The sequence below is a fragment of the Oxyura jamaicensis genome, chromosome Z (assembly GCF_011077185.1).
Source record: "Oxyura jamaicensis isolate SHBP4307 breed ruddy duck chromosome Z, BPBGC_Ojam_1.0, whole genome shotgun sequence".
In the NCBI taxonomy this organism is placed as follows: Eukaryota; Metazoa; Chordata; class Aves; order Anseriformes; family Anatidae; genus Oxyura; species Oxyura jamaicensis.
Window position 1 is genome coordinate 75,370,341 of NC_048926.1, and position 16,973 is coordinate 75,387,313.

Genomic DNA, 16,973 nt, shown 5'->3' on the forward strand with positions numbered 1-16,973 from the left:
TATAATTTGCTTCCAAATATGGCTGTTTGTTTGTTTGTTTGTTTGTTATTTCATTGACATTTATTATCCTTTTTACTCAAACTGTTATATTTATCAACCACATATTGTTCCACATAAATTGCAAATTTTTCAATAATCCACATTCAGATAAGTAATCCTCAATATTGCTCACATTACAATTACTATACCTAGCTTAATGAGAATGACTTTACCATAAATATCTGTATCTATATGCATATTATATGATACCCTATGCTTTGTTATACTTCATAGTACAATTTCACATAACAAGCACACATCAGGAAAACAAGTAAACGTAGTTCAAAAGGAATTACTGCAGTTACTGCAGTTACTGGGCATGAGTGATGGTGGGGTTGCACTCATCTGCTAACAGTAAAAATACCAAGAGACAAAATGACAGTGAACAAAGCAAGGGCTGTTTCTCTGAGGGGGATAAAATGGAATGAATAATGCTTGAACAGGAGAACCTTGTCTACATGGCATGAAAAAAAAATAAAAATCTTTTTCAGTTAGAGTGGCTTAAAATAACAACACTCCTCTAGAGCCACATTAACATCTTCCCAGCTCAGTGTATTAAAAGGTTTGTTCCAGCTTGAGAGAATATGCAGATCTCTGGTCAAATCAGGATGAAAGGTATATTTTTAAAGCACATCACCAGTCTGTTTTAAATAAATGCATTTAAGCCAACTGGAGAAAGAGGTAAGCAGTAGTTTAACCCATCTCAGCTGGCCCAAATACCTCCTCTGGGGCTGACTGGTTTGTGGTGGGGCTACTTGTGGAGTGTGACACACACCAACCTGAGCAATGGGATGTGCTGGAGGCACCTGGCTGAGGCCTTCCCTCCCAGTGTCAGCACCATGTCTCCACGGGCTCGTACAAGAGGGCTCTTGTGTGTTGACACAATCATGGCTGTGTTTACTCCTCTGGAGTGCCTCAGCATGGCACCAGCCAAGCCTGACCAGTGCATGGTGTCCACGTGGAGTCCAGGCTGGGCCTGCCAGGGGACTTGGGCACAAGGCCCTTCCTCTTCCACCATCAGGTTGCTGGTGGACAGTGGAGAGGGAGAGGGCATGTCTCTAGCCACAGCTCCATCCAGATCTGGAAGAGGATGCCAGTGCCATGCTCCTACTGCAGTTGATAAGATGTAGGAAAGCAGAGGAACATGTGCTTGCACCAGACCTGCAGACATAGCTCTGCTGGGCTTCACAAAGCCAACTCTACATGTACGCTTCCAAAAGAAAACCAAAACAACAACAACAAAAAACACACACACCAAAAACAAACAAGCAAGCAAACAAAAAAAACTAACTGGAATCTTCTTGTTAGAACACTATTTCTTTACCTGCTCCATCACATTTAGAAATATCTCCTTAGATTGTGTGTCTCAGCACCATGACAGGCTGATAGTATTTATTCCTATCTGGAGAACTCCTCTTAAAAAGATAAAAAGAGCACACCACAAAATAAAAAATACAAGGTTAAAAACACAGTTTTAAGCACTTGGTATAGAAAAGGACTGAAACGGTTTTAATTGGTTTGCATAATTCAGTCACCATAATCAGCACAAACTCTAAATTCTACTCATCACTAGAAACTACAAATGGAATCACAACTGTTATTTGTGCCTATGCTACAATAAACTATTTTAATTTAATTGTGCTGTTACTTGATGAGCAGATATAATAAAGGGGTCCAAGTTCATCACAATCAGAAACCAGATGTGATTTCTCTTAGAGGTCAAATCCCTTAATATATTAATTAAAAGTTCCAAGTGCATGGCATATAGTTTAGCTAAAATGGAAAAAGTGAAACAAAACAAAAATCTTTGCTCTCCCCTCCTGTTAAAAAAATAATTCAATTGCCAAGTTTTATATTATGTCTCTGAAACTATGATTCATATTCACTTTTTTGGTTTTCAAATTCTGTTCTTGGTTAAAACAACTAACATAATTCAACTATTTATAATATGAAAATAAGACTACTTGATGATTTTATTTAATTTCCTTATTATGGTATCAGTATTGAAAAAATATTAGGAAGTAATGTTTTAATATATCTCATTAAAACTCCTGCATCTTATAGAATGATTTAGAGGTACTTTACAACTACCACTGGTGTGAGTGCTTCCACTATAAAATATATGGTTTTGTGCTCTTAAAAAGTACAGTAATGAACCATAAAATATGCGTGAAGAATTTATCCAAGTTAGTTTACAATTCATATATTTATTTAGCTTCCTCTGCATTTTTTGTGGACATCTTCATTGGCAATGACAGTCACCACAATGTTTAAGACATTTCTGATTAACACATTTTAATTCCAACCAGGACCATACTAAATTAGCTCTCAAAATGACACACTTGTGCTGGCGCAGTCTGCTGATAAGCATAAACATGTAACTTATCCTCTATGAAGCTCAGACAGGCTATCATCAATTCTTAACAGAAATTATTTTCCTATTCAGTTGCATTTTACTGTTAATTATACAAACCCTCTTGTCCTCTTTTGCTCTGCAAAAAGCTGATACTGTGTTAGAGGTCTTTGTTTTGTGTTTTGCTAAAGTATTTTGGAGCTGAAACTGGGGTTACACACTGCATATCTTGTAATCCACAAGCATAAATCAAAATAATTGTTTTCATCTACACAGTTTCAGATAAAATCATGTAAGCTTCTCAGCATAAAGACAGGATGTCTCCTTATGCTGGCCTTTTTTGATGACCATATCCATTTTCATGAGTAGGTTCTTCTCTGTACTTCAGATGAAGATCCCCATAAAAATGGTTTCGGTGTTTTTTATTTTGTAAGAGCAGCCTGACATGGTCTGGCAACGTATAAATTGCAACATTAACAGCTTTGATTTAATTCAGAGTATAGACTAATATTTAAAAAATAATAAAAAGAAAAAATAAAAAATAAAAGCCTTCCATAGGTCTCTGTTTTTCCACATATAAGGCTCCAAAAGTTATAACCAGAACAATACTAGCATTTCAAACAAAAAGAATGCCTTATCCCTAGCCAATAAATACAGGACTCATTCTACTATGAAATAATACCACAAAACTTTGAATATGTAACTTTCACACTCTGCATAGAAAAGTGAGGAAAAAAAATCCTCTTAAAAATACGTTCCTTTTGTCCCCAGCTAAACATCTCTCTGTGATCTGAGCAGCAGGGTCTGCCTCCTGGCCAGGCTACTTCTCCAGAAATTTAAGAAAGCAAATAACACTGATTCAGATGATGGATGATCTTTAGGAATGGTAGTATTATTACATCTATCTGACTTTGTGGGAAGCACCATTATCTTGTGCTCACAAAGACTTAGCAAGCAGGAGAGAAAGGCTAACTTATGCACATGATATATAATGGCAGTTTTGAAAGAAACACATTTTAAAATAGGCTACTATATATTTTAAATCGGATTAATGGTTTTGACTTCAGTTCTTATTAAACTACAAAAAATAAAATATTTCAAACATGATTTAAGCTAAAACTGAAAGATCAAGTATCTCCCTTTTAAAACAGATAAGCAAACCATGCTTTTTTAATTCAGACATGCACACAGCTCACTGAGCTGGAGACTTCCCTTAAATTCAGTGAACCTTCTAGTCACCACTGACTACAATACACAACTGGAACTTTGAAAATGACAAGCTGGAGTTTGTTATTCCTGCTGTTATTTTTAATAAACATAGTATTTTGAAGCTAAATGCATTATCTTCTTCCAAGGGTCTGAAACCTAGGCACTTGTGGCTTATGTAAAGACTACAACAACCAGACTACGACAGGAGCTGAATTAACCTCAGCAGAAGGAACCACTACATAAAAAAAGAATCCCTCCCCTACCTTTAAGTACATTTCAGCAGCAACTAGATGACCAGTTTGGGTGGATGGTCAGCCCCCTTAAATTTGTAACATTCACCCCACAAACAGAGAACTGGCATTAAGGTCAAGATGCTAAAAGTTCAGAGCAGACCCCTGAGGTAAATAACTTATGCCTAATTCCCTCCCTTCCCTCTCTACTCCACAGCTGGCAGCGGGTCTGCAGTTGCTTGAAATTGTGCATGTGGATGGGGAGGTGGGGAAGTGTGGGCTCAAAGCTTATTTAGCTACTCAAGCTGAGCAGTTTTAATTTGTTCTAGCAGTTACGAGCAGCAAAACCATTACCACAACTGCAGGATGGAATTATCAAAGCCAGCAGATGTTAGACACCTCTATCTTTTTAGAAGTTGAGTTTCTGGCATTTAGAGAAAAGGAACGAGCAAGAAGGAACAAACACAAGCTACATGGAGATCTTTTTAGATATTATACCACACCCACATAGTCTAAGAAATCAAATTAATTTTTTAAATATTTTAAGATGCAATGTGATACTGAGAAGGGCAAAAGGGCACATATCTCAATTCTGCAAAGATGTAGAGACATATGCATAATTTCATGCACTAGGGTGGGTGGATACATTTACAAGCATCACAGATTGCAAAGATACAAGATTTTTTTTTACTAACATCAATTGTATAGACCCATAGGAAAAAAAATCCCCCTTAAAATGCACTTTCATATTTTCAAAGCTTTGCAAGGCCTAGCAGAGCTGCTAGCTTCACTCACAACCTATATTTGCAGCTCTGATGATGAGTCATTTGCTTACAGTAATGTACTGCAGTCTGTGACATCTTCCATGCTTCTTCACTCTATCTGCTCTACTTGGGGTCCAATGCTTCAACTTTTCACTTTTTAACCAGCTATTATCTCACTTGTTTCACTGGAGTTTATGATGGGTGTGAACATGTAGCAAAACTAGCTAATTTTAGTCATGCTCCAGTTCATTTTTAATTATTTGTAGGTTTTCGTTTAAAAAAATAAAAATAAAAAAGTACAGCAGATTTTGATTTTGCAAGAGAAACTTGAGACTTTATATGTGCAAACCTAGTAATAAATAGCTACTTGCTTTCCCAAGTAAAAATAAAGGCGTGCATGTGTCATTTACAGTTTCATTTGTGCCATGGATTTACCAGGAGCTCAAGAATCCATGGTTCAAAATTGAAAAATACGAAACAGCTGGTTTGTTCAATCTTTCACCAAAAGCTAAGAAAGGGCAGGCTGCAGATTTTGCATCAAGGAGAACATGGATTTCCCAACTACCACCCACAGGTTGTTTCACGTGAACAAGTTTATAGTTGTTCTCAGAAAGGGCAAGCAGTGCCACGAAAGTGAGGAAAACACAAAGACCAGCAATTAAAGATAACTATGTTAACTATGTGTGGCTGGCTGTTTGAAGGAAAATTCAGAGAGGGGATAAAACATAGTAATGCCCTGGAAAACCAGGAGACTGCATGAGGACTGTGGTAGGACGATAGTTGAAACAGTTCAGTGGGGTTTGAAGATAAACTAGACATTTTTTAATCTGTGTAGAAGCACATCATGGTCCTGCAAAGATCAGTCTGAGCGGCATCTGCGTCTTTTAGTTCTACTCACGTCATTTAGCAGCTGGAATTAGGAATCTTCATTCCTTGCACAAACAACGACCCCTTGGTGGACAATTCACAGCTACAACAGAGCCTCTCCAACACCGCTCTGAATGCACGCCAGAGGATTTCTCCCTCCTCATCTTCCTTGCTGCTGGATGCTCGCTCAAACGAGCAGTTTGGGAGGATGCTCTGTGCGTGTGGAGGGGCTGACATGGAGAACTGGGTAGCCGGCAGACCCCAGGCCCGCAGTGAGATGGGTACCACCCAGACAGGGTGCCTGCAAGGGCTGTAGGCGGGCTGGCTGGGCACCCACATGCCTTCTAGTCTGAGGGATGTAAAGGTGCCATCAGCATTTATTTGGAGAACTCACTGGACACTGACCTCTAAATAGCTGCAGATGTTTCATAGCCTTACAGAGAGGCTTAAAAAAGTACAATTTATTTTTACATATAAATTATTTCCTACTCACATTCTGAAAAGCAAAGAGGTGTGTGTTATTCGTTTTTAATTCACCAACTTACTTTGGTTATTTTTACTATTTAAATATTATTTAAACTCATTTTTTAATGGCAAATAGTAATGCTAGGCAGGAAGAGAAATGCAAGAGTTACTTTGCTCATGTGCCTTACTGTCATAAAGCTCTCGTAAAGCATTAGGTCAGCTCTACTAAAGCACAACAAGGCTAAAAATAATATTTTAGAATAATATTTATTAAGCTCAGATGAGGATGAACAACTGCCACTAGATGGCACAACAGCCTTACATTATTTGGGGGGTTGTTTTTTTTTTTTTTTTTTTTTTTCCTTTATATAAGAGCAATATGTAACATTTGTTTTTCAAACATGGTGTCAACACATTTTTCCTATGCCTATCCAAGTATATCTGCTTATCACAGATTGGTGAATGAAGCAAACTACATGACAATTCCTTTAGAATATATGCACAGTGGAAATGACGTTTAGTGGTAAGCTCAACTAGAACAAGTATTTACTAGTTGGATCAAAAAAAGTAATGTTTTTTAATATATATATGTACATGTGAAAAAGTTACAGTCAGTGGTAGATTTTATTTTTTTTTAATCTACCAAATTAAAAGAGTGAACTTTGAATTATCAGACAACCTGTTTCCTCCACATCTCAGTTAGCACTTGATGAGTTAACTATTCAGCCGTGTCTCTCAGGCGGGTGAAGTACAAAGTCAATATTGTTTTCTGGCTGAGTGCCGTTAAAACAAAAGAAAGGTTCTTTACACAGATGCAGACATAGCAAACTTTTGATCAACCATGTAATAAAAGAGGTGAAGATAACTGGTGTTTAATTAAATATGCATTTAACCGTTTTTCATAATTGTACTGCAGGAGTGAGTAACCTGGGTCAGCTCTTCTGCAGTGCTAGTTAACACTAACTTGGAGAAATACAATGAATTCCACTGGATTAGAACCTAGAACTCTACATTTTGCTGTGTTAAACCTGGAAAAGTAACTAAAAGGTGAATAAAATCCTACACAATCAATACTTCTCATGCTGTTTAAAAATTGAAACACCATGCTCACACAATCTCAAAAACTTTCCTCTGGCTTCTGTTCATCTGATTAGTAAAGCTTATTACTAACAACAAAGATCAAATAAGTATTTTGTGAAAACACAAATGTAATATATCTCAAATATTTTAGCTGATTTAAAGATCAGTGAAGAGAGAGATGGAAATGGGCCAGCACTTCACTGCATGAAGTACTGGTATGCACTTGAATGCAGCTCTCACAATTCAAATGGGTACACAGGCATGTGGCATAGAAGGAAAGTGTACCTGGACTTCAAAATTTCCACAACAATGCTTCTAAATGTTCATGCTGTTATTTTTTAATGCATACCGTACCATAATACAGAAGTATAAACCATGAATTTTTTCATATCTCTTTTTCCTCAGTAGGAGTGGAGCAAGGCTAGCACTGAATGCTTTAAAGGTTGTGCTAAGCCTGTATCCAACACAACTTCCAAAAACACTTCTGCACTGCACAGAACCATAGTGGAAAGTGGTCCTCAGACCAGGAACTGGAAATGTGATTGCATGCTAAAATCTCTGAATGCTATGACCTAATCCTTTTTGATCACAAGTGGATTAGTTTCCTCACCTTACATGATAACCTACATAAAACTAATGCTGACATTATATGCATTCTCCAGTATCTGTATCAGAAGGTAAATAATTACTACAATATTATTTCAGTCCTCCAGAAATCCTACTGTTTCAGTATCAGGCAGGACTCCAAAAACAAGGATGAAGACAAGACTAGGTTGCATTGATACCTATGGATGGCCACAAGAAGAAACTTAAAGAAAACTAAATTTGGTGCTTAAAAATGGCATGGAAAATGTCATTGATGATTTTATTAATGTAGTAGCTAACTGCTTTCTTCACACCTTAGCTCCCCGCAGGTGGTGGTGTAGAGAGCAACACTGGCAAATTTATTTCCGAGACTTGGACTGGAGTTTGATGAGAATTTCAGACATGTATACAGTCATCTTATCCTTCTGGAACCTAAGACAGCTTTATGATTTCTATTGCCCAAGCAATTCATAATCTTTTAAAAGGATTTTGCCTTATAATATTCCTTTTTATAGGTGGAGACACATGAAAAAAAAAAAAAAAAAAAAAAAAAAAAGAATTGAAATGACACATCTTAGGTTACCCAGTTAAAATGTGGGTACCCGAGAAATGAATTGCACACTTAGTTTAACATAACATCCAGTCCAGCACTCTCACTCCCAACCCTTAACCTTCTCTGAAGCTTCATATTTAAGAAAGCGACTTATCAGAAGTGCTGGCCCTCCAGACATCCCACTCACAGATTAGCACTTGACCCTAAGTCCCATTATTTCAGCCTGATACAAAGTCAACTATAAAATTGATTTAGGTTCTCCTATTTGGGATTTAAGAATCTTGTACCACAGCACTACCTTCCTCATTCCTTCTGTAGTCCCACATATTCAGTCTTGCTGCTCATGAAGCAGGAAGAAATTCAGTTACTGTATAACCCTAATTTATTTCCAGAGTATTAGCTACTCTAAGTACTGAAGGAAGATGAGGCCCTGCAGACAAAAAAACCACACACCCATGACATTAAAAATTACATTTAAATGCATGCACACCAGTAGGTGAAATAGAAACACATCCTAAATCACATAAACATGTTGACTTTGCAGATTTATTTTTGACATTTTAAACCACTATATTAAAACAAAAGGAAGTACAGTTGATGTTAACAGCTGTACACAACTCTACCACCTTCCTTCCACTGTATCATCATAAGGTTTTCAGCACTGTAGTGCTCAGCTCTAATCCTAACTTGAACAGAAATATAAAAATTCAAGCATAGAGGTACAATGCAGATTCAGCTGCTGTCTTCAGAACTCCACCTCATATGACCAGGCATAAAAGTACAGAGACTGCTGAGTAATGTCAGCAGTAGTGGCCTACATGCACTCAAAAACTTCACTTTACAAAGAGCAGGGTAGTGATTTTTGCTGATTCTCCTTGAGAATCATACTGCTCCCATATTGATCTGCCAGCACGTGCCATGCCATTGTACTGGATTATTATTACAGGCACTGGCTGTCAACAGCTTTAGCCTAGCCCAAACCAAACCAAACATTTTCACAAAAGCAACGAAAGGCAGCTTTGTCATCCCAGGATGGTCTTCCAGATAAATTTTAGGTTGCAGTAAGCTGGGTTGTTATCATGTTTTTGTAGTGCAAAGTTTTAGTGAACTAAATACTGATGTTAAGTACCAATCTCCCACTGTTTCTATAATCTTCCAACTCTCATAAGAGAAACAAAATTGTTCACTTTCATGGTCTAGAAGCGAGCTGCAGGTCTGAGTGCAAATTCAGTTCCTCCTTTACAGAAGACCATAGAAAAGAGGCTGCAGTTTTCAGTATTCAAAGACAGATTTAACATTAACATGTTTTCTGTAATTTGGTTTATTCTTGTGATCTGCCAGGATCGGTGAAATTGCAGAAGAGCATACAGAAACTGATTTTCTGGTTAAAGACGTACTAGAATGCAAGCATCTACGGAGGAAGTAAGTTTGGATGAGCAGTTAGTTTCTCTTTCTTGCTTGTCTTTTCATCTGCTTTTTACAGCAACAGATGATGGTGCTCTTCAATTTTTTCAAGCTTCACATACACGGCTATGTCTGCCAATATATTTTCTTGTCCTCATATAAGTTGACATTGGTAAGATTCAGCTCGGAAGGTATTACAACCAGATACTAGCTGCTCCTTGACAACACACCGTCCAACCCCACAACACCTTGTCATGGACTGTCTGTACATATTTGCTTTATACACACCTCAGTGTTTCCGCACACTCTTATGTAACTGACTTCATTTTGGCTTAGCTCCCTTTGTTGGGATTGCTCCCAACCACATCAGTGTATCTGCCATCAAACTTAGAGCTGTTTTTGTTACTAACATGCAATTTCATTATATACATTCATAAACAGATGACTACAGCGAAAACTAATAATCTCTTGAAAAATCCTTGTTTTGTTAACTAAGCCATCCAACCAAGGAAAGCACATCCCTAACATTTAAAGGACTTGTTTCAAGTATTGCATATTACAGAGACACACAGAGATGCACAGACTCAACAAGAGGTTCATGGTGAAGCCTAGAGGAGCCCAAACTGGACTGTGCATATCAGCTCTCGGAACCTGCCTTGCAGAAGGTTCTCCAGATGTCCTGCTGAGTTATTACAGCTCTGATTAATGTCACAAACTATTACACTGAAAATCGATTTTCCTCAGTTTATTTTCAAACCCAGGCCTTGGAAAAAGACAGGGCTGTCAGTGTGGCCTCAAATAGGTTGAAAAAGACCTGTCTAAGTTGAAAAAGACCAAAATAGGTTGGAAAAGACCTTCAAATCATCAAGTCCCACCACTGACCTGACCTACCGAGTCCCATCACTAAAACATGTCCTTTAGTGCCACGTCCAACCAAATTCAGATACTGACAGAGAAGTTTACTCATGTTAACCTTAACTTTCTATCACCTTGTCTTTCTTACATCTTTGAAGACTTAGAAGTCTTTTTAGGTTGAGGTCTTTTTAGGTTTATAGGTTGAAGCAAACAAATAAACAAATACCCACACCCTTCTCCTGCAAAACCTTTAAAATTATTATTCTCTCCTCTCTTCTTCATACAATTGTCCTATCTGTGCCCCTTTCCCTTCCTAATTGTCCTAAAAGACAATTAAAAAAAAAAAAAAAAAGGCATTAAGATTTAATTATTTTGACATTATGACTGGAGTGGGTGGCTGAAATAAAAAAAGTGAAATATTTGCACAATAAGAAAATAAAAAAATATGTTTAAAAAACTCTACCTAACCAACTGCTCAAAACAGAAAAAGCAGAAATAAAACAATTAATCACTTCTGCTAATTCCTGAGGATTTTGTCACTGGCAACAGTAAGATATTTTATAGTTCACTTACACATATCTTCTCATTCATGCACTCAAAATCACACCTCATTTTTTGCGTTGATCAAGGGAGTAACATGCTCATGCCAGATTTAGGATCTCTTTAGGTAGGTATCAATATCGCATAAAGCATTTTTCCCCCCGAGACTATGGAAAAGGAACACCGTACAAATAGTGTTGCCACTCATGAACAGGCCAAAAACACAAAGTAAAGACTCCTGATACCATACTGATTTTGTATAGTTACCATTTGGTTAAAAGAATATAGAGCTGCGAAGTAAAACTTTTTTTTTTTTTTTCCCCTGGATGAAATATGCTTTTGGCTACATATCTCCAGGAAGACAAAAAGACACTTGTCTCTACCTGGATCTCAACACCTGCTTTTTATGGAACAGAAGATTCCTATCATGATTTTCTCCCCACACCACGATCCTGGAAAATTGAGTAGTTTCCTCCTCATTGTGAGATCAAGTCAGTAAGATGCAAAACTCTGCTCTTAAGTTATTTAAGAGTGGGAGAGCTGCGTTTGCTGCTACTACTGCACAGCCACAGTCTGACAAAGATAAGAGAAGCAACAGAGCTTTGGTGAGGTGGAGATGCAAGCTCACTCACAGGAGTGGTCCAGCCTCAGACTACAGTTTTTAGGTTGGCCTTCCAGCAAGCTGCCACTTTGTCCATCATCAGATTCCACACTGTTAAGTGTGCAAAGTGCTAACTGGTTATTTCAATTCACTTATGACAAAACTTACTAGTACAATACACAGTCTAATCCTTGCCTTGTTTTATAGGCATTAGTGTTGATATCTTCAATGCAGAAGGATGCTCAGTGGGATATTCTTAACTGTCTGGGTATAATTCCCATTGAAACTTGAACATCTTCAAAATCTGGCATGTGGTTTTACCACAGAGCTAGACATGACCAATAAAGTTCTTAAGTCCACTGAAATTGTAATACTTTATCATAAGAAATTGTTATAAAATTATATTCAAGCATTTTCAGTCTCTACTCATACATTACTACCATTTCTTATCCTGGAAATTCTGAAATCAGCTATGCTGTACTATTTCAGAAATGGAACAATTGTCGATCAAAGAAAGCCCTTCCTTTCCACCTATTTACTTTTGTTAAAAAATAACTGTCAAGTAATGCACGATAAAGTGAGACGTATTTTAGAAACAGGACCTTTTCTACAGACTTTTAAAAAGTATTACTGAGGATTTTCTATCCTAAAAATCCTGTAATCATAATTGTTCTGAATACCTGAAAAAAACCCGGTGGTACAGGACCTACTGGCATGCCATCTCCTGGGGGAATGTTTCCTAGCACTGGACTGGGAGCTGCTGCAGCACTCTGAAAAGAACAAAGGGAAAATAAACCTTTGTCATTGCATGGTAGGCATTAAACAAAAAAATAAAAATAAAAATAAAAATAAAGGAAAGAAAGAAAAAAAGCCCCAAAACCTGCTGTAACCAAAATTCAGAAAGTATGTCTCGGGATATGCCATAATGTCATTGTTACATCTGAAGGTAAATTAAAATTGTTTAGTGTCTAGTCTTCTTTTATACAAGCATAATAATTTGTTAATATGGCAGGTCTATGTTGAGTGGAGGGATGCTAGAGTTTGCACAGATATATACATATATGTATTGATTAGATAGGTCTTGACTAGATTTTAAGAAATATTTCATCTGAATTTATCCATATATATATGAATGTAAATGTAACTTGCACACTTTTTCTTGAATTATGTGTATTAACATCTTCATGCATGCACAAAGATATATATGTAGTATAAATAAACTATTCTATGCTATATATAAGCAATTTCCAAGCACTTTACAGATAATTTCAGCGGACTGTAATACTCTTTTAGAATTATATCAAGCTTCAAAACAGGATTCTGTTCAGTACAAGAAGGAAGGAATGTTCACAATTCTGTTGGAAATGTTCGTGATTTTACCAACTCCCAAAATAACCACCATGACAAATTAGAAGAATTTAGGTTACATTTTTGGAAGCGAAAAGAAAAAATGCGTTTCTAAGAAGTGAAGCAGAGGATGAAATTAGTTACCTTTGCAAATCTTTCAGTTGGAATAAGCAAGTAAAGAATGTTGCCTCTGGCAATTTACAAGCAGGAGATCGTCACAAAAAGGGAAGCCAAACGGTTATTGTTGTCATGTATTGGAACCTCAATTACTTTTAATTTCTAGCACTCTTCCTTGCTGCAATACGTTTCTGTTATGGCATAAGTCTGAATCACCTATAAAGGCTTATAGTCTTTTGGAAAAATACTCATGCGCGCACAGTGCAATGAGAGCCACTCGCAGTTTACCAATGGCCTGCCAATATCTGCCCTACAGAACATGAATGACTTGTGTTTATTAACTTACGCTCCACTGTACACTCACGCTTGATAAGCAAAAGATGCAGATCTGGAAATTGATTGCATTTCCAGGTGTTTGGCACACTGTCTAGTAAATTAAAGAATAATGCTGGAAAGATCTGAAAACTGGCACAAAGGCAGGCTAACCTTTTTAAACCAAGCAGAAAGGAAATATTCAGTTAATTACCACAGATATTTAAATAGCTTAAACTGTGCTTTAGAATCAATGTTCAAACAACTACCAATAACACATCTAGCATCTAAGCTGCATGTTCTTTTCAAACAGAAGTCTAGGACTCATCAGTAAAATGTAAAGACTTTGGAGATTACTGAAACCTAGTTTGATTGACCAGAAATCCCTGTGATAGAGGGTCTTATCTTGTCTGCAGGACTGATGCTGAAATATTATGTAAGCATGACTGAAGTCGGCCAGGTGAGCTGGAGGTAGCAAAGACATTTGGAGCACAGCTTTTTGTCAGAGGCTGCCATAAACCAACCAAACCAGCCAATAAAGCTTCAGCAAATGAAGAAGGCTATCCACTAGCAATTGCCCTCCTTTGAGCATCATCTGAAGTTCATAGGACTGGAGCAATGTGCTGCTTATGTGCACAGAAAATCACACTACTCCCTCCAGTACCTCTACTACTACTCTTGGGTCTGGTTGCACTCTATGGCATCCCAGACAGAAGGAAAAGTAAGCAGGTGGCCTGAATGCCCTGAATCAACTCCCCAAAACAGAAGAGAAAGCTCTATTTGCATTGGTTTGATTTGGTTTGTTCTGTTTCCTATGCAAAAATGGACTTGTTTGACCTACACAGCAGATAACAATGTCAAGTAAAATCTTGAATAAGTGCAGAAACAGTTTGAGTGAAGTATGGTAGATCGTACTTCCACATTTCTAGATAAAGAATGACAACAGTAGCATCACTGATGGAGAAAATCAATGATGTTAAAAGGCTGAGCATCTTAAAATGTCCAAAATAGCCTGCACTGCAGTCTTTCACTAAGAAGTAGTAGTAGCCCATTAAAAAGGCACAAATAATGATGAGCCTTATTATAATATCATCCCTCTTTGCATTCCTTAATAGTTAAAAAAAGAAAAAAAAAGAAATAATGATTTTCCAAAACCAGGGGGAGAAAACAATTAATATTGTAATCATTAGGGTTTTTGTCAGCCATTAAACCTTCTAACAAAGCTTTACCTAAAATATGCCTGAAGATGGTATCTTGCAGGTTGTCTCAGTAGTTATTTTTAATATAATTTGATTTCTATTTTTTTAATGTGACTTAGACCAGAGGAATCCAGACTCATTCCTCAGTGAACCTGGGGGAATAGCACACAGCTCTCCAGCCGTGGTACAACAGGCATGGAGCAACTCCTCGTTTGCTGAGCTACAGATGTAGCAATGAATACACCTAAGTGTTCCTCACACATTCACAGATGTAAAGGAAGATAGTACGTTCCGAGGTGCTGCTGATTCCTGTGGAGTAGTCCCAAATTAACCACTTTTTTTAGGAGGAGTGATTTTTGTACAACTTTTCTAATGAAGAGAAATAGAGAGGAGCCTGATGAAGCACAGGAATAAGTCTGGATATCTTCTGCAGCCTCTGAAGTCTTCTCTGGAGAGCTGCTCACAGGGTGGCCAGAAGATCTGAGCAGTGCTATCACACCGTGATGTAACAGAGGCTGGAAAAGGCAATTATTTGTGATGATGGAGGTACAAGAAAAACAAGGTTGTGTGGAGGCAATAACAAAAGGGATCCAGAGTGATTTACTCAGTTCTAATGGTTCCTGGAGAAAAAGGTCTAAACCAGAAGAGAGCCAGCTCTTTGTTTCATGCTAGTTACTAATGATTAATTTCATTTAATTTGCTAATATTGGACATTTTTTTGGTTGTGGACCATGATGTTTCAGGGAGGTACTCAAAGCATTGGTTTTAACTGGCCTGAATTGTTTGTGACTTGATTATACTGTGTAGTTTACAGACACCTGTGTAAAACCATCTCTCCAGTATATTTCTTAGTAGAAAGGAGGACTAAATGAGGCAATGTTTGAGTGGTCATAACAGTAGGGTAGTTTTACTGACATTAACAGTACTGTTTATTATTTGTAAGATTTTTACAGTTATAAGTATTCCATAGTAGTCCTGTCTTTGGTTTTAGAGAAATTACAATTTCTATTTTTCATTACATAATACTGGGGTTTGGTTTCGTTTTCATGTCGTCCCTTTGGGATTTTTTTCCCTGATGCACAATTAAGTCCCAAAACCAGAAATACGGCACGTTCAGTGCTTTGGCTATATTTCATTTTCTAGCTTACACTATGTGATGAACATTTTAGGACCTTATGCCAGGTAGATCAATAAACAAACCTGCAACAGCTGCAGTGAGATATTATTATTTATTCTATCCTAATGAATTATTCAGTTCTTCTTCCACAGTCCCACAGCAAACCATGGCTTCCTTTTCCATGCATTACAAGTTGCTCATCATTTATACTTCCATTAGTTTGACATTGTAAATATTTGCAATTTGCTTTCTCCACAATTCATAAAAAGATGAAATAGGAAAATTTAAATGGTCTAATATTTTTCTACGATAGTTCACCCACTTAAAAATAGAAAAGTTTATTTGCTTTTGTATCTAATATACTGAATATATGGTGTCTCCTTAGAATTGTTATTTAAAATAGTATACTTGAATGAAAATTATTGTGGACATTCACTGCTTTATTCCTACAACCCTGGAGAATGTAAGGCTAGATTATTACATTAAGAAAGTTAAAACTAGTGTCTGATAAGTAGCTTGCAATGGTTTAGGATTGTGTTTACCAACAAAGAGATCACAAAATAAATAAAAAAATTAAAAGATGTCAGTTATTACATATAAAGATTCAGAGAGCAATATGTAATGCAAAGGTCATTTTCTGAGGCTACCAGAAGTGGTTTGTAGCAGAAGCTCACAAAATAATTCTGCTTTTGATCAAAGTATTTCACAAAGAAAAGACTTTATCCATTAAAATCCTAAGATGGCTCATTCACTAATCTGGGCATTTGATTTCAGGTATTTTGCTTAGAGGAAGACCTTATTTTTAACCAAAATAACAAGTTTAACATGCATGACAAAATTTTTCCACAAAAAGGCAATTTCAGATTTGCTATAAGTCTACATGAGGCAGATCTCTGGCTGCTGTTAGCTGCTCAGGTCCCTCATCATCCAGGCCTCCTTCATAAACCTCCTCCATGCCAGCCCTAAATCTGCCCAGTTAGCCCCAAACCCTGCTAAATTACTGGAGGTGGTTGGTGCCCACTTCTTCAGGTGAGTCAAGCATCAAGCAAGTCCTTCTGGCGACCACATTATTCAGAGGCAGTGCCCTTATCTTCTGTGGCAAAGCACGAGTATGTTAGTTACACCTGAGATGTGTGGTATAAGCCAAGCAGGTAGGAGCCCCTGCTGGAACAGCATCCCTGGAAGTGTCCAAGACCAGGCTGGATGGGGCTTTGGGCAACCTGGGCTGGTGGGAGGTGTCCCTGCCCATGGCAGGGGCGTTGGAATTAGATGGCCTTTAAAGTCCCTTCCAACCCAAACCATTCTGTGCTTCTGTGACTCCAAGCAGGCCCCAGCC

General features: G+C 37.5%; 1 protein-coding gene across 4 annotated transcripts in view; it reads right to left on the reverse strand.

The window, feature by feature from the left end:
* SSBP2 (single stranded DNA binding protein 2) overlaps positions 1-16,973 on the reverse strand; it is a 194,016-nt gene that overhangs the window by 56,687 nt on the left and 120,356 nt on the right. For 2 of the 4 annotated variants that reach the window (XM_035310965.1, XM_035310966.1), the window contains exon 5: positions 12,226-12,315. The exons of the other annotated variants lie outside the window; for them this stretch is intronic. In XM_035310965.1, coding sequence (XP_035166856.1) covers positions 12,226-12,315 — 90 coding nt within the window. The remainder of the gene's footprint in view (positions 1-12,225; positions 12,316-16,973) is intronic. 4 annotated transcript variants of the gene reach the window in all.